Source organism: Pagrus pagrus (assembly GCF_965226575.1).
Source record: "Pagrus pagrus genome assembly, chromosome: 3".
Classification (NCBI taxonomy): domain Eukaryota; kingdom Metazoa; phylum Chordata; class Actinopteri; order Spariformes; family Sparidae; genus Pagrus; species Pagrus pagrus.
The window spans coordinates 23,854,893-23,873,020 of NC_140187.1; the positions used below are offsets into that span (position 1 = coordinate 23,854,893).

Consider the following 18,128-nt stretch of genomic DNA (forward strand, 5'->3'; position numbering starts at 1 on the left):
TTGTCTGAACACAAACAGCCTTAAATAGAACTTCCCTACACACACACAGTACAATACACAATAAAATTAAAGTCAATATTTAAATCAAAATATCCAATCAAAGACAAAAGTAAACAAGACTGAGAATTGAGCGAGCATTTGATGCAAACTTTTAGTACTCCAGTACTCTAGTACTAGTTTCTGATAATCCGTGCTGCGGACACAATTTGGTCCGCATTTCTAAAACTATAATTATTGTCTGGGTGGCCATAGAAACAACAGCAGTCATGGAAAGTAGCAATATAATAAAGTGCCTTTTCAAATTGTTGTGGATTCAGTGTTTAAAGCTTTATGGATGCCGTTTCCCTCAGGCTTTACAGTATGAATTACCATATAATGCCAGACAGCTTATTATGATAAGTGCTGCAGTCTGACATGAACCAACTGAGTTGAAAAAGGGTGGGGCTAGAAATGCATACATTATGTGGCCAAAAGTATGCAGACACCAATATCCACATACTTTTCTTTTATGTACTTTTGTCCTGGGGCTGCTTTTCACGGTTTGGATACCTCAGTTTCAGCTAATGGAAACAATAATGCTCCAGATGATATTTTAAAGAATAATGTGATTCCAGCTTTGTGGCAACAGTTCAGAGAAGGCCTTTTGGATAACACTTAACGAGGCCATCACTTACAATACATTCACTGCTACCATCGCAGAGATGTGGTATCAAAGCACATACCGCTCGTTTCAAAGACAGCTTTTATCCTCAGGAACTAAGACTATTTTTCTGCAGCTTCTAACCCCCTGGGTTCTAGTTATTCAAGACTGCCTATTATTTTTTTATGCACGTCTTTATGCTGTAACATAGAGTGGTTCTAACTTTAATAGTGACTGTATACTGTGTATACTGTACTTTGTACATGTTGATTTGATTGCTTATGGAAATGACCTGTTGGCATTTTAATGCACATGACAATACATTCCTTGAATCCTGTCAAAATATGACAATGGTCCTTATCACAAAATTAGGACAAGAAATGGCTTTCCCAGTTACTCACTTTACTAAACTGGCCTGCAGAGTCCTGACATCAACCATATTAAACAACTTTGGGACGAATTAGAATTTGTGAAAAGCTTTCCAGAAATGTGGAGCCTATTAATGCCCATTTCTGGAAAATGGAAAAAAGATTATTTTCTTTTCTTTCTTTCTTTTTGTTTTGATATTCTAAAGATTTGGGGATTTGATGTTTAGCAGTCACATATGTTTATAATGTTAACGTGGGTATTCAAATACTTTTAGCCATGATATGTATTTTGCTGTAAGGCAAAAAGTTGCATGTTGAACATTTAAATGCATTAGGGATGGACCGATATGTATTTTCAGGGCCGATAATGATACAGATTATTAGTAAGTGTGCAGATAACAAATATTTTAGTGTCAAAATTTAGAATAATCAGTGATGGAATGTAACTTACAAAAATGTACTCCTATTACTATACTTATTATTTCAATTTTCTGCAACTTTATACTTCCACTCCACCACCTTTATTTGATATCTTTAGTTACTGGTTCAGATTATTCAGTGTTAATATGCTATTACTTGTAATGTGTAACCAATCAGATAGTGCTGTGGGCAGGACATTGAGTGAGAGCACAGAGTGGTGTCTATAACACCAATACCAATAATCTGAAAGATACTGAATATCACCCCTGGTAATCGGCCAGGCCAATAATCGGTCTATCCCTGAAATGTATATTTGAATAGGTGATAAAAATAACAAGGCAGGGGTAACACTTTTTGAAAATGCTGACACACAGTTTAGAGAAAATGTAGCACTATTTCCAAAGGTCATTTATCACAGAATGGGAAACTGCTCCTAAAGCAGCAGTAAACACACCAACACCACCAGCAGAAGCCTGCACACTGAAGTCAAGCTCAGGTTGTTAAAGGAGTGTGTACGTGTGTCTTTCATGTTTCAGTGATGACACAGCAGTGCATGGCTTTTGCAGAAGCATGCATGACATAGCATATGACACAAGGCCAGAGGTGCACAGCAGTGCCTATTCACATCCATGCACTATATAAGTTTATGAGTGTATGAGATAATGATGTGTGTGTTTGACACAGGGCAGTTCCTTTCTGTGGAACATACTGTGTAACTCAGCTTTGGACTGTGTTGACCTGCTCTGAACAGCACCAGTGTTGTATGCGTAGATGTGTACAGCTACTGCATGCTCAGCCGGTCGGTCGACTGAAGCCCAAGCGTTCGTGCAGCTACTTACTGTACCTGAACCAGAGGGGATAGGTTCTTCTGTCTTTTAGCAACACCTGCCTATAATATGATCCACACAACCGAGTTGAATGGAGATACAAACGCACAGTATAACCACATCAACAAAAATGATGACAACACACAAATAGGAGACGTGGATGTTGAGAACATGCAGAGAGAGAAAGAAGAGGGAGGGAGAGAAAAAGAAGTGAAGGCACTGGCTGATGTTTAATGGAGGCATTCAGTTTATTTTACCCAAACAATACAGCCACCCTTGGATAAAGTTACTATTAGAAATGTGCATAATAAGTGAGCGTGTCTCTTATAAAGGAGACACTGGGCTTTCTTTCTTACAAATCCATTCAAATTCTGAACCCTATCAGGACTGACATAAGCAGAAAAATGCAATACTTACAGCATCAGCATCCACTTTGTCTCTAGATCCACGACTGCCACCAACCACAGACTCCAGTACAGCCACCCAGCGCTGCTTGTCGGGGAAGCTGGGAGCCATGAAGTATAAGGACTGGCCAGGCCAGCAGGTGGTGTGGGGATGTGACTCCAGCTTCAGGACATACGGGATGTCTGTGTACGGACACAAAGAGATGGATTGGTTGGCAACTTGCTAACAGCTTAATTTCACAGCTGAACAGAAGTGTTGACATTTGGTTTTATTTTGAATATTTTGAAATTATATTTAGATGGGCTATGTGAATCTAATTTAAGACTTGGGGGGTGGATGATGCACTTAAACTCCTTCAATAGACAGAGTGTAGCAGGATTATTTGGTATTGATCCAGTACCTGACTTGGCAGTGTTGATGAGCTCAGAGGTTCCAACAGCTCCATGAACGGTCACCTCTCCATCAGGCAGACAGAGCTCGAACTCCTCCTCAGCTTTTATACAGTCTAGAAGACAGACACCACATTATTTTTTATATGTTGGATAGTGCTGCACTGATGTAGCCTTCGAACCAGACAATATGTCTGGCAGATTTCCCTGCTTCCTGGTTTGTGGCAGACCAGTCACAACCATTTATCCAAAGCGGGGCGGGTTCGATATGATAACTGACAGAGAAGCATCACTGGTCCAGATTTGAAAAGTCACTTGTTTTCCTACTCTGACTGGTTGTAGGTCTATCTAATTGCATTGAGTCTGTTTAGGCTCATGACACTCCAACCAAACTGTCAAACTAGGCTGTGCTAATAAAATATAAACAAAGATTCTGTTACTGCATTGCTTCAGATGTATCCAGAAACACGTTTTAATGCAATTTGAGAGAGTCAGTAATCAGGCGACCATTTTTACAATGCTCGAAAACCAACCAATCACTGCCCAACACTACGTCACATTTTTCATTACTCTGATTGGTTGTAGGTCTGTCCAATTGCGTCTAGAGGTATTTTGGTCTGCAACCTTTGATAATGCCCCTTGGCAATCGAAAATGAACTCAGAGGTTCCAGACTACAGGCTGGTATTGATCTATATGGGAATATAAATACCTACATGGTTACAAACTGTCTCATTAAGGAATCGATCAGTGATGTTTTATGTCAAGTTTAAAATGTATTTTTCTATTAAAAACTGAAGTACTGACCTTCTCTGGGCTCAGTTTCATAAATGAATACTTTGGTTCCATCCAGCACCACATATTTCCTCTCCCAGCCCTGTTGACCACGCTTGCCATGTCTGTGTGAGCAAGCACACAAATGCACACTACTGTCAAAGTTGTGAGAAAACATATGTAAGCGTGGTAGTAAGCCACGGAGGTCTGAGGTTACCTTGGCTGCTTCATCCATCCCTCCAAGCGAACATGCCCACTGGCCTCTTTAACCTGCAGGGCAGGAGAGTTTGCCTTTTCTCGACACAAAGCCTCTGAAAAGTGAGTGGCGTACTCAGCTGGCAGACCACAGGTGGCCGGAAGACATGGCGAGCACTTAGGGTGACACAGGGTGTGACACTCTATAACACAACAAGAGACAAGAGAGCGGGGGGATAAATGTTAGTGTGGGGTATGGTTAAGAGATTTTCAAAGACTCATTTTATCACAACAGACTCATGTAAACACAACAAAATATACAAATAGCGATCATAGTTTTTTGACCATGATCAATAACTGACAATGACAAAGCAACCGTTATTGTGCTTCATATTTCTCTTTTCTGGGAATCATGAAACTAGAGCTTTTAATTACAGCCAAAACAAGACAAATCTCATTCCACTATGTGACAGAGACTAATGCGAGGCTACAAGAACTATTTCTAGTTTGTTTGTTGAGTCAGGCCAATAAATGTGTCTTCTGAAATATCGTCACATTCAGCGACAGTGCAGGACACAAACCTAGACAAGTGGCAGCCTGTCGTCCAAAATGCACAGTGTCCAGGCAGACGGCACACTTGGCAGCCCGCATGTTGAGGCCCACAGTGAAACGATGAGGGATGTTGTGGTGCATTCTCTCTTTTACACGACGACCAAACTCTGCAATGCAAAAAGGGAAGAAGAGGTGCAGAGATAGTTACTGAAAGAGAAATATGACACCATAATATGTTGTTGTATCAGTTGAGAAGCATATGAGACTTGTTTTTTTCAAGCGGCATGGGGCAATTTGAGCAATGAGTGAATTCTTTTTGAGAGCAGATATTAGGCATATCAAGTATATTATAATAGTCAGTCAGAATCAGATTATGCATGCCAATGATCATGGGATGCATTAACATGTTTCTGGGTGAAAAGCTCCCTATCCAACCATATGCTATCTAAATCATGGTTCCAGAACAATGCTAAAATAAATAAAAAGTACATCACATTCAACTTGACCTTTCAGAACAAAGCCTTTGGTCAAGTTACAGTCAGCTTGACAGCAGGACAATAAGACGGATGGACAGTATGATATGAGCATGTGTGTGTGAACAGTATAACATGCATGTAGATGAGCTTATACATGTGAGAAGACACCGTGGTGACTGCTAACTTACTTTCAAAGGTGACCCTCCTCTTTTCTGTGAGGAGCAAGAGGAAAGAGACAGAAAGGAGAGAGCAGTCTAACAATAGCTATGTGAAAGTAAACGAACACGGAGAGTCAGGAGCCTGAATCATAAAGCAAGTTACACTCAGTCAGGCTTCCAAACATGTGTCCAGGGTGTATACAGGTATCAGACACGGAAATGTAATGTTTTTCAAGACCTGATCCAGATCATTTTAAATCAAATTTAAAACAGATTTTTGGACAAATTGTGTTTTTGGTGCAAGGGTATGTAGTATATATATCAGGTCCAATGCAGAAGTAGGCTTTATGCAGGAATATGGTTATTAGAGTGTGTTAGGTTAATTCTACATTTTGCCACCAGGTAAGTAAAAGTATAAAATATAAAGACAGTATAAGGTTCAGTGCTAGGTTCTACATCTAGATTTAGAAAGAGCTTAGCTCATTTTATTAAAATATATTAGTCATTTCAAATTAAAAGATGGATAAATGACATTAGATAATATTTTTATGCCAACTAAGACATCTGTTATGTGTGGCTCAGACTATAACAAATAAGGAAGCACATGCAAGGGATAAACTAAATAAAAGCTTTAAGATGAAAAATGTAGCTTCTTACAAAGAAATCGGCTAGGAAAGTATTCTTAGTTAACTCAGATAATGCCATAATATATACAGAAGATCAAAAGACTCGAAAGAAAAATGATGGGGACGTCACACCTCGTTATTTCAAATTTAAGACCATTTAATGACTTTTACAGCCTAATATTTATAGAATTGAATTTTAGACACTAAGACTTTTTCAGGGCCTGCAGACACTGATAAAATTGTGTTTTATTATACATTATGATATTATCCACTGAACCTGCTACTCAGCTATGATATATGCAGCAAGATTCAGTTTCCATGGTGATCAACCCCACAGAAAGGGTAATTTAGCTTTGTGATTGCAGAAAGCCTGGATTAAAACCAATGTTACCTGGATAATCCACTATTCTTACTTTGTGAGACAGGGCAAAGCAGGATTACAATGTTAGCTGGATAATGCACAGTGAATGAAAAAAGTGATTTTTGTTTAACTTCAGTCCATGTCCCTGGTTTGGAGCGAGTTCCAGGTTTAACATGTACTGAGCACAGTTATCCAACTTTATTCAACATCATAATCCTGGTTATGAGACAGGCCATAGAGAGAACACACACATAAACACACCACATAAACAAAATAAGTGAACAGAGAATCCATTTGTGTTGACACTGATAGCATAAGGGTGAACAACTCCTGCGAGGAAATCTGCGGCTGCAGAACAGGAGATCCTAGGGTCAAGTTCAGGCTCATGGGCTCCAGTGAGTTCACCTGTGTGTTTGTGTATGTGTGTGTGACTAACCTTCAGGTGTGGAAGTCTCCTTGGAGCGGGTCGAGGGGTTGAGCAGGCTGCTGGGGTTGGGCTGATGTTCTGGGGATTTGACAATGGCTGACATGAGGATCTGATGTCGAGCCTGGGCCGGTGTGGAAGGAGCCACGTGTTCCTGGGCTTTGAAATGAGCTGCTGCATCATCATAAACAAACAACCTAACATTAGATCAGTCATAGCTTTTAAGCTGGAAATATCTGGCTCCATTACAAAAACAGATTCTGAGATGAATCTCATAGGACCTGGCAGGTGTAGGTAATGGAGCAGGACGCTGCCATGGCAACTCTGCTAAAATATGACTAGGAACAGATAAGGGAGGAGGCACAAAACAGGATTTTCTGAACGGACTTAGGCGGCCATTTCTCATCTCAGATAGCAGAACTTGTATGCTGGTATTAGTTTCTATGACAAAATATGATTATCTGATTTAAATTAACACCTTTGACTCTGTGCCAACAATGATTGCAAACTGAGTCTTCAAAAAAGTCTGAGTCTACAAAACAGGAGGTTTTCCCCCTTTCTACGTTAGGATGATAATCAAGGGTCAGCTACAGAGTTTCATGTCTTGCTACCACGGAGTGCCATAAAATATAAAGCCACTGTCATATCTGGTGCAGTAACTGTGGTGCAGCATACTCAGACCTACCCTCTTCTCTGAGGGACCGTAGCTCTATTCTCATCTTCTGCAGAGCCTCCTCCAGCTCTGCACACCTTGAGCGCTCCTTCTCCAAAGCCATTTTCATGTCACCATACTGCAGGGGAACTGCTGGCTGGGCCTGTGGAACCAGAGCCCCGTTAGTCGTGGTGCCCACATCCTCCCTGCGCCGACCGAATATACCCTGTTAAGAAAGGGAAGATTTCACTATACAAGAATAATACAATATGTGTGATTATTTTTAGATAGAAGCTGTTTATCAATCTAATTTGGCTTATAGTCATCGTAAAACATATTCCCAGACCTTCTTTTTCTTTGTCGGCTGGTCCATTTTGGCCTGGAGGAAGTCAATGAGTTTGGTCTGCTGGGAGATTGTGCCCTCCATCTTCACCTTCTCATGGGAATATACAGCCTGCAGGAAGGAAAACAGATCTTCAGAGAAGGAAATACCTCCGACTACAACTTGAAAAGAATTCCCTTTGAGAACACATGAATTAGGAGTCCTATATTCTCTTGGTCCCCCCTGAGATTCCTTGTTACTTACCAACACCATTCACACTATTTTAATATCTAACTAGGACTCATTTTCTCCCTAGAGACTGCTGTATTTCATCGAATTGCTGAGGTATTACATTGCGCACCTGTATATTCTCCAGTTGGTACTCCAGATCTGTCCTCTCAGTCTTGAGCATGTCGGTCTGGTCCAGGGCGTCCTGCAGGCCTTGGGTCAGACGGAATATGTGGCTCTTCTGGAGGTCCATTTGTTGCTGGAGCTTCCCTTGCTGTGGGGACACCAGCATGCATTTAATCAGCCATTTTTCAGAAATATAATTCACTCAATTTAGAGAAAACTTTGGGGTTTCTTTTAACATCTGGCTTGGTTTTATGTTTGTGAATGACTGAGTCAAAGGGGACATGAATACAGGTGTATGTTTATGCGACCATATTTCATTTTCTACCTCTTCCATCAGCCTCTGTTTCAATTCTCTCTCCGTCTCCAGTTTCTGTTGTAAGCTGCGGGCGTTCATCTCCAGCATGGCATGTTTTTTCTCCAGATCATTGAGCTGTGAATAAATGTTAAATCTTCAAAACTTTAAGTGGAACACCACAACCACAAACAAATATTTGTTGTTTCACTTTAAGGGATTAAAGTTAGATCATAAGTTAGACACAGAAAAACACTTGTGACTCACAGTATCAGACAGACTTTCAGCCTTCAGTCTTTGCTCCTTCAAGGCCTGCTGTAAGGCCAGTATCTCAGCCTTGTGCTCTTTGACTGCCAGCTCCACTGCTTGGCGAGACTCACTGCTGCGCTGGTCTGCACGCAGCCTGTGACCAACACATTAACAAGTCTTACAATACCAATACATTTTAGTGCCTGAGGAACATCATAGTGCAATCATTCTTGTGTATACTGACACATTGTAAGTACATTTCACACCTGTTCTGCTTCTCATTGTCCAGCAGTCTCTGCAGGTCTCTGGTGCGTCTCTCGGCTTGGCTTTTTTCATCCTCCAGGGCTCCTCTCCAAGCCTCCCACTGCCTCTCCTTCTCCAGCAGCTCGTCGTTTAGGGACTCCAGCTCCACCACCTGCTCCTCCAGCATGCTGCATGTGGTCTTCAGTGTCTCTATGTTCTGGGAGGTTAAACAAAAGCGCAGATTGAAGAGAACACCTCTTACACTTTGAAACCAAGTGATTGTTGTCTCTCTTGCATTATTTCAGTGGTTGCACACCATCTTACCTGAAGCCTAGCTGAAAAATGTAAACTGTCTACAATCCATTTTTACTTTCCACTATATCTACCAATATGAGGTACTGTAGGTATACAGATAATTATATTCAAGAGCTTTGAAGTGTGAGTGTGTTACCTGTTTCTGGTTGTTGAGGTGCATCTCGCGGTCAGCCACCTCCCTCCTCAGCCTGTCCACTTCCTGGCTGAGCTGCATCTGGTCCTCCCTCTCGTCTGAGGCTTCATCAAGCTGTTTGGACAGGTAGAAGTTCTGGCGGTTCAGCTCAGCGTTCTCCTGACTCAGCTGTGTGAGCTGCTCCTCCAGGTCAGTGATCACCTGAGGCAAAACAAACAGGTAGAAAGGGGTGTGTGAGCCCTGAACTGATGAGATATTTTTTAGGTTCTGGACACAAAAGCAAGCAAAAAGAATCATACCAAGTAATAGCACAGCTGGGTTATTTAAAATTAGCAGCTTTACAATTACACTAATTAATGCGTACCCAGATAATAGACTTCCAAAATCCCATCAGTAAGAAACGTTTGTTTTCCATGTATGAATTAGGACAAGGATGTTTAATAAGGTGAGTCAAATATCAACTAGCACCTCTTAGGAGTTTAATCTGAAAGCTGATTGAACATTGTTTTCCAACTACGAATTATCCCTGTCATCTATTTGTTACAGTAAGTGTAAAAAATGTGTACAGGCTTCATTGACTCAAGTACTTGGGCAAAGCTGGAAAATGCCTTAGGAAAGCCAGCTTTTTCAAAGACTTGATTCAGTAAACTACATTGCTACATCATGAGCCTCAGAGTTGAACATGAATCACCATACATTTGAAGGTCTTTTGAAACCATTTGAAAATTGCTCTGCTGCTGCTGAAAGCAGAGACAAAGGGCCGTGGCAGCACTTACTGAGCAGCTGTCTCTCAAGGCATCAAACTTGCGCTGAATTTCATCTCTGTGATTCTGTGAGAAACAAGAACAAATGAAGAGCGAAAAATCGAACACATGCAACTGCTGTATTAAAAGGCATAATATGCAGGATTTGTTATTTGCTGTTTTTAAACACATAAGGGTTGCTTAGAAACAACCCAAAGCATTGGTATTTGACAACCTTGGAATGAGACTCATCGAGTATCTTTCTCCAGAATTTCTGATGCCCAGAAATGTCTAAAAGACAGCAAAATGAAAATACAGGCAGAGGGCAGGGTCGCTGCAGATACAGTCACCGCCACACACTTCTAGAGGGTCATAAGTGATGATTCAGAGGGATTATCTTTGCATGAGTTTTTTTTTTAGGAAACTCCTGCACAGCATACCCTTAAATTATCTAAAATTACCTTCCTTTGGACCGCATCCACCATAATGATCGCCCTCATCTAAAAATATTTATTTTGAACATATGTGCACCTGTATTTCTATGACTCACTCTGATTGCACACATATGTGATTACACGTGTTTGTCTCACCCTGAGGGCGGTGATCTCCTCCTCAGCCTCAGCAGTGGTCTCCTCCAGCTCTGTCTTTGCCTGCTGCAGCTGGCTCTCCAGGGCGAGACGTGCAGCCTGCAGGCTGCTAATCTGGGACTCGCGCTCCTGCAGGGAGAGGGTCAACTCTGACACCTGTCTCTTGATCTCCAGCTTCTCTTCTTCGTGCTCTAGGCCCATCTACAAGGAAACAGGAGCAGGGTAAATGCTGTGTGTATATTGCAGTGTAAATCAGACTTGAAACAGATTGTATTTGCATTTTAATTTTAACCTGCTTAGAGTGCCAGATGGTAGGCGTTTCAGGACATTAGGGTGATTCAGAAATTGGGAAAAAAAACTGGCTAAAAACATAGAGGACTGCTTTAAATCATTTGACCCACATCTCTCTGTTGTGCTAAAACTCTCTCCTATGATTGATATGAACTTGAGAATATCAGTTACATATATAACTACAAATAGGCTACCTTTGCTTTCATGTTAGAGCCTATTTCAAGACTTTTCAGGAACTTCTTTGATGCCATCTTGAATTTAAGACCAATTAAAAGAACAAAGTAACGAAGCAAGGCTGAAAAAGTATTACATTAATCTGAAATCATTCAAGCTGAATAGGCAGTATAAGAAAAGGGACAAAAGGAGAATAATTAGAGGATGTCAGGGGACACAAGTCTAACCAACAGATATAGAAACGCAGATGCAAACCCTGCTACTAAGTGGAAAAACTGTACAGCAAAAACTAAAAGTGCACTGTGAAAAATAAGACCTTGGGTAATTGGACTTAAACTGTCATACAAGTTAAGAACTAAAAATAAAAGTATTAAAGACATTCTCAAGCTTTTCAGGAGGAACACACACACTCTGAGCTGATAAAGTGAAAAAAAGTAAAGTAGAGTTGAGACACACTTTGCATTTAGCTTTTCCACAGGACTCTGACTGCCACAGATTGGAACTGTCTCATCTGAAAGTACATATTTGTGTGTGGGAGAGGGCAGTGTGTGTGTGTGTGTGTGTGTGTGTGTGTGTGTGTGTGTGTGTGTTTGTACGCAAGGTTACAGAAAGGCCAGCAATTAGTGCCAATCTGTGTATAACGTCTCAGTGGGGAAGAGAGTGTGGAGGTAGAGATATGACATCCAGTCAGCAGGCTGTCCACCAGTCACATCGGCAGACAGCACACCAGGAGGGTGAGAGCTCTCCAGTGGGAGAAAGAGGGCACTGCGGTTCTCAATTATGTCAAAACATCTTGTTTTTAGTTCACACTGGATGCACGTATTAGCTAATGGATTTTGTGGTGCATTTCACCAAGAGGTGGAGCAACATTATGTACTTTAAAAGCTCCAATTTAGTTTAATGCATTATCAAGTATTCACAGGTGAGTGTCAACCATCTAACAACCACTTTTCTTTTCTTCTTTAATTAACTTTAGAGGGATAGGTCACCCCAGGATCAAAATATTTGTCGTCTTACCTGTAGTGATATTTGTTCATCTAGTTTGTTTTGATGTGAGATATCAGCTGTAGAGATGTCTGCCTTCTCTTCAATATAATTGAACTAGATGGCAGCTTGTGCTGCTCAAGCTCCAAAAACATGCATTTGAAACACTCAACAGCAATGTCTCTTTCCAGAAATCATGACTCAGAAGATAATCCAGACCTTGTTGTGGGCAGCTTCACGTAGGAACTATTTCCTCTCTACCAAATTACACCGTTTCACTGTGCGTACATATACTTATGTGTACAGGCCCAATGGCAATTTTGTGGAGGTGCCATTACAGACCTACAGCATTTAATTAGCTGTTTATCTGAAAGGGATCTGAGTTCGCTAACTGATCAGCTGCCTTAATCCCTTTTGTGGATAGTAATAATGAAAGGCTACACTGTGAGCTGGTTAAAGTGAATTACTTAATCTTGAGCTAACAGATTAGGAGCCGTGTCTCTGCTTCCTGTTGCCTCACCTCCCGCAGCCGACTTTCAAGCTCCATCAGCCTGGTCCTCTTGGTCTGCTCCTGTTGACTCATCTTCTCCAGATGCTCCTCCAGTTTGGCATTCTGGGCCTCCAGCTTGCCCGCCTGAGACTCCAAATAGAACTTTTGCTGCCGAAGCTCTGAGATCATCTCCTCCTGGGCTTTCCTGACAAAAATACACACAAAGATGCCTATTTAGAAGCAGGCATCTTTCAAAACTGCTGCGCTATTCATTGCATTTATTCAACTTTTAAATGCTGAATAAGTGCTATGAAAACTGCTACAGTTTTTAGATTAGAGATTTAAAGAGAAAACAAATTAGTAATGTAAGCCAACAATTCAACTGATGAATTGCAGCGAATTCATTCATTCAGTAAACAAAAAGTAAGTTAAGTCAAGTGACAACATTTACTTTTTCCTAACATGAGTATGTTAAAATTAATTCAACTAATCTTAGCCTAGACATATACATGTTGAAGCTGCATTGTATGTATATATGCTGCATTGTATTGCAAGTCGGAAAACAATATTTCCAAGTACTTCCAACTTCAAATCAAAAAGCATCCTAGTGTATCTGCTCTGAAAAATAATAACGGCTGCTGCAAACTGGTATTTGAATGGCAAGTCTGCGAACTACACAAGCAACTACAGAAGGTGATATAACAGTTAAAGGCACTTAAAAAAAGACAGGAGGAGTCGGCTCCTAACACATACTCTCAAAGACTTCTATAGATCACAAATCAACTGAATGAAAGTGAAAATGACATCCACAAAGTTGCATCTACTGCATGTTTAACAAAACACTAAATAAACTAAAAGTGCTGCCATTTTTGCCCCCTTATTTACACATCCAGCAGTTGGAGCAACATTATCATTCATTTGGAGTCCTGTTTCAGGCCAACGGCAGAATGAAAGTCCAATATTCACCCTCATTCAGCTCTGTTTTGCTCTCTTACCAACCTCTCTAAACTCCTTTAGCTAGTTAGCCAGACGCTAACTGCGTCTGCTGTTCGGTGCTGAGCAGGTAGCGTAAGCGTACTGTGGGTTTTTAAAGCTTCTTTGCTGAAAAGAGCTGCTTGCTGCAACAGGAAACTATGCTATGTCAGCAAAGAGAGTCAAGCAAAACAGTAAAGTTACGGACGCCTAAATCTCAGAGTTGGTTCAGGCTATTATTCGTTTGATATTGGCACACTGTTTTCACATTCTCATTCGATTTTGTTGTTATATTATTAAAATTAAGCACCGATTATGACTGCTTTAACCTAAGGGATGGTAGAAAGTTTACACACAAGGGAAACAGATGAGCCATGGTGCACAAAGATTTACGTGCACACTAATGAAGCAATTGGAGGCTCGAGGAGACATTCAGTGTAGGTGGGGGGCTCTCATAAAAGCACAGTGTGGGCAAGAGGTCTAGTTAACTCACATATTCTTCTGGGTGTAGATGCTGCTGTTAGCAGCCAGCTTGTTAGCCTCTGACAGCTCAGCGATGCGCTGCTCCAGGTTCTTCATCTTGGAATCCATAGCATTAATTGTCTGCAAGGAGTCAAAACAACATGGTGGAAATCACATCTCAACAAACAGGCTCAGATATATAGATATATCCCCCTTTGACTGATATCCAAATCCTCATGAACCACGGTGCACAGCAGCAATTTTTTTTTCTCCATAGGAAACAGAATTTTGTGCTGTAGTGAAATCCTATTAGAGTCCATTAAGGTGTTGCCTGAATCTTCTACTGTCAATGTCAGATGACTGCCTCTAAAAGCTTCTTAACTGCCTAAATTCTACCACATTAACCAGATTAGGACTTGAGCCCAGGCTTTACAGTGCAACATCGAGTATACTGCAATTTAATCCAACTGTACATTCCAATACATTTGAACCACTATAACAAATTACTGTGTAAAGAAACAAGAAAACATTGATGGGTCTGGTTGTCAAATTCTGATAATTAATTCAGAGGAGAATGAAAAGGTAGGTAAACAACTTTAACCGAAACAGCATATAACAGTATATTGGACTTGTATAATATAATTAAAGGGGGAAAAGTTAAAATCAGACTATTATATACAATCTTGCTGTTTCTAATATTTCAAAGTGATTCGGTAAAACAATGAATGCCTGACTGGATATCTTTTTTTTTTTTTTTAAAGGCCTGTTCTGTTTCCTTACTGCTTTCTGTTCACTGATGAGTTTGCAGTTCTCCCTGGACTCCTCCTCCTGCTGGGCCCTTCTGGCCTCGAGGCTCTCCTTGTCGGCCAGGTCTTCCTTCATCTGAGCCTCTAGAACCTTTGGTCAGACAGAACCAGAAAATGTTACATTTGCTAATTTTAATTTGACAAATTCACACTTTGGTTAAAGTCTGTAATTTGCTATTTGATAAAGCGATCATTAAAAAAAAAAAAAAAAAAAAAAAAATCACACTGACATAGTTGTGAATGTACAATCTGGTTTGGAAGCAGTAATTAGCATGATGTAGAATTTCACTGTGAAACTTGACAGCTCTGACTCATATGACACCACAACACCAGCAGGACTGACAAAGAACTACTACACTTACTGTATATATGAACATTCTCAGATAGGCCTGTCATAATAAATATGCTATCTACTTATCCTACACATCTTATCGATATACAGTATGTGGATGACCTCATTATTGCCTGCAGTTTTTGTCACCAGAACCCTAGAGTTCAATTTGTCTATTCACTTTGGTTGTGTATTTTTATTTTATTATGTTTGATTTGTTTAGGCAATATTAATATTTTTTCACATGTCAGAAGTCTTAGAGGGCTATTCTTAGATGTATAGTTTTCAATAACTTGAAAATCTGATGGATGGCTCACCTTGATTTTGTCTTCAAAAAGCCTCTCCTTTTGAACCAGTTGGGTTTCCATCCTCTGGGCTGTCGACTGGGCATCCCGCAGGTTTTCCTCCAGTTCCTGTAGGGAATAACATTATAAATATAACCGGACATGTCTATAACCATGAATCCAAAAAAACACCCAAAATTTCTCACAATAATGTAAATGAAATCCAGTATAGCTTTATTTGTATGAAACATACAAACACACAAACTATCACTTATCACTAATTAATGTAGCCTCAAACCCTGGATTCACAAAAGACATGACATCCTAATCTACTGAAAAACAGCCTGAAAACTATTCTAATAGTTCTACTCTAACATCGAATACGCTTGAATCAAAAGAAAAGAAAAAACTTGCATGGAAAAGCTGGAAATCCAAAAGTCGGCTGTTGCGATGCCTGCTCATGCTGACGCTGGCAAGATTACGTGTATGTTAAAATTCATATATGTAAAGACTAGTAGCAATGTGTGAGGGCTAAGCCAGCAGGGAGCTCTCTAAAGAGAAGTGTGAGCGGTGTGTACATGTGCACTCTGAGATAACTGATGAGGATAGACTGGGAGAGAGCTGGATGAATGAGGAGGGGTGGTCAGGGGGGTGAAATTAGGGGCTGAGGGGGTCAGAGTATTAGCAAGCCTTATCTCTAGCTCTCTCACCAGGATCTTTTCAGCCATCTGCTGGATCTGCTGGGATTTGGTCTGAATGTCATCTTTCAGCTTATTCTCCCTTCGCTCGACCATCTCCAACCTTTTTACCTGGTTTTCCAGGGTCTTCCTGCCCTCCTGCTTACACAACAAAAACATTAATATAAGACTAACCACACAAAAAAGAGCGACTTGTATCTGGATATCATATTTAACCAACAAGGCAGCATTATTTAACATTCTTGCATGATTTATCACTGTGAGTTTACTCTGGTACCTCTGTCTCTCTCAGGCGACGTTTTAAAGTGTCACTAGAGTCGGTTTTGCCTCGCAAGCGCTCCAGGTCTCGTTCCAGACGCTCTTTGGCCTGCCGGACATTCTGCAGCAGCTCAGTGGCTTCTGTGCTCGCTTTCACCGCCTGGAGGAGGTCAGGAGGTCAAAGGCTGTAAGAGGCTCTCAAGACACATGTCTTGATATGCTTGGGCAATTCTTACCCACAGAGACACTGAACATAAAAGCTTCTCTAGGGAATAAACTGAGAACTACAGGAAGCTGCAGAGATTGTAAAACATGCTAAATTCTGTATATACATAAGCTCTATTGGTCTGCTTTTCAGACTATAAGGAGATATGACAAATACAAAGCATTCACTTTGCTTAAAGAACAAATAATAACCTGATCAACCTCTGAATAAATGTTTTCTTATAATGATGGTAACTAAGTCAATAATTAATTCACCTTGCACAGTTTGTCCTGAAGCTCCTGAATTTTCACCTGCTGCTCAGAATTGGTCTGAAAAAACAAAGCACAGTGAACTCAGTCAAGAAACTACAGCTCCAAGCATGCAGATTAATCTGAGAAGCCTGATTTTTTTACCTTCTCTAGTTTAGAGAGAAGCTCCTCCACATCGGCCTTGCCCTGCTCTTTAGCCTGAAAAATAATTGGCATGCAGTGGAGAGAATGATCAATAAAGTACAATCCAGTGGCAAAGGGGCAAGCACAGTAGCACTGGCAGCACCCTAACCCTCTTGTTCTTCCTGAATGATCCCCAACAGTATCCAGGCCAAGAAAGAGATGTAATCACCACAGCAGCATGCCCTGGTTCTGGGGTCTCCTCCCAGAACACGTAATGTGTCCAGAACACGTCCAACATGGGGGCATTTAGAGGGCTTCCAAACCATGTGACCAAACAATTTCAAGTGAGGTTGTTTGGGCCACAATTTGTGTAGACATTGACGTATACTGTTGACTGCAGTGTTCACAAATAGCATAAATAAATTACTTGGACTAAAGTTATTTTTGAGTTTTGAAGTATTTGTAAATCAGTGGCTTTGATATATTGCACATAAATAGATTATTTTTAGGCTGAGAATGAATATCAAATATTCTCAGGTCACTTTGAGGCACCAACAAGCACAATCATATTGTAGCATCAAATGTAATGTGTTTTGCAAGAAAACATTTGGCATTTACTGCAAGTCCATTATCTATTACATTACCTAAGTGGTCCGCAATTTGAGATTAAATTTTGCTGGGTTGATAGAATCCAGTTTTATCAAACACGGCAAAACAAACCAAAAAGGAAAGGGTAGCATAATTTGTATGATTGCAGATTGTTTGCTTGGCTCTTTTAAAACAAGGATAAGACTTAAATGACTGAGCGACAAAAAACAAAACACAAATCAACCTCTTCTCTCTCAGCATTAGGTATTTGTCCCATTGTGAGATAGTTTAATACAGAATACACATTTTATCTGTCTGCTTTTGATGTTTTGAGTTGGTACATTTACAGCTGCTCAAAGCATAGAGTGACTTGACAAATATCTGCATTGACATTGAATGACCAACGAGCATCTCTGGCGCAAACGTACCTTCTGGATTCTCTGCTGGTACTCCACAGCTTTCCTTTTGAGTTCCTCACTTGTATTCCTGGAGTCTCTAAGTTCGGCTTCGTAGAGGTCGCTGCGGCGTCGGGCAGCTGACAGGTCCTCCTCCAGCTGCCTGATGGTAACCTGCATCTCCTCCAGCTGGGCATGGTACTCCTAAGACAGCACAGTGATCATCGATATGGGAGAAAAACTGCTCTCTGAACATCAACTGTATCTTCATGAACATGTGACTGCTGATTGCATA

General features: G+C 40.7%; 1 protein-coding gene across 8 annotated transcripts in view; it reads right to left on the reverse strand.

The window, feature by feature from the left end:
* cita (citron rho-interacting serine/threonine kinase a) overlaps window positions 1-18,128 on the reverse strand; it is a 41,911-nt gene that overhangs the window by 8,267 nt on the left and 15,516 nt on the right. For 2 of the 8 annotated variants that reach the window (XM_084347916.1, XM_084347923.1), the window contains exons 14-39: window positions 17,867-18,037; window positions 16,872-16,925; window positions 16,734-16,787; window positions 16,273-16,413; window positions 16,008-16,136; window positions 15,331-15,426; window positions 14,657-14,773; window positions 13,908-14,017; window positions 12,473-12,647; window positions 10,507-10,704; window positions 9,950-10,003; window positions 9,177-9,374; window positions 8,749-8,942; window positions 8,501-8,636; window positions 8,267-8,371; window positions 7,949-8,089; window positions 7,612-7,719; window positions 7,299-7,491; window positions 6,626-6,787; window positions 5,233-5,256; window positions 4,598-4,735; window positions 4,039-4,219; window positions 3,855-3,946; window positions 3,061-3,165; window positions 2,673-2,842; window positions 2,273-2,317 (exon numbers count right to left, since the gene is read on the reverse strand). In XM_084347916.1, coding sequence (XP_084204042.1) covers window positions 2,273-2,317; window positions 2,673-2,842; window positions 3,061-3,165; window positions 3,855-3,946; window positions 4,039-4,219; window positions 4,598-4,735; window positions 5,233-5,256; window positions 6,626-6,787; window positions 7,299-7,491; window positions 7,612-7,719; window positions 7,949-8,089; window positions 8,267-8,371; window positions 8,501-8,636; window positions 8,749-8,942; window positions 9,177-9,374; window positions 9,950-10,003; window positions 10,507-10,704; window positions 12,473-12,647; window positions 13,908-14,017; window positions 14,657-14,773; window positions 15,331-15,426; window positions 16,008-16,136; window positions 16,273-16,413; window positions 16,734-16,787; window positions 16,872-16,925; window positions 17,867-18,037 — 3,291 coding nt within the window. The remainder of the gene's footprint in view (window positions 1-2,272; window positions 2,318-2,672; window positions 2,843-3,060; window positions 3,166-3,854; window positions 3,947-4,038; window positions 4,220-4,597; window positions 4,736-5,232; window positions 5,257-6,625; window positions 6,788-7,298; window positions 7,492-7,611; window positions 7,720-7,948; window positions 8,090-8,266; window positions 8,372-8,500; window positions 8,637-8,748; window positions 8,943-9,176; window positions 9,375-9,949; window positions 10,004-10,506; window positions 10,705-12,472; window positions 12,648-13,907; window positions 14,018-14,656; window positions 14,774-15,330; window positions 15,427-16,007; window positions 16,137-16,272; window positions 16,414-16,733; window positions 16,788-16,871; window positions 16,926-17,866; window positions 18,038-18,128) is intronic. The other 6 variants (XM_084347917.1, XM_084347919.1, XM_084347921.1 and 3 more) reach the window with 6 other exon arrangements.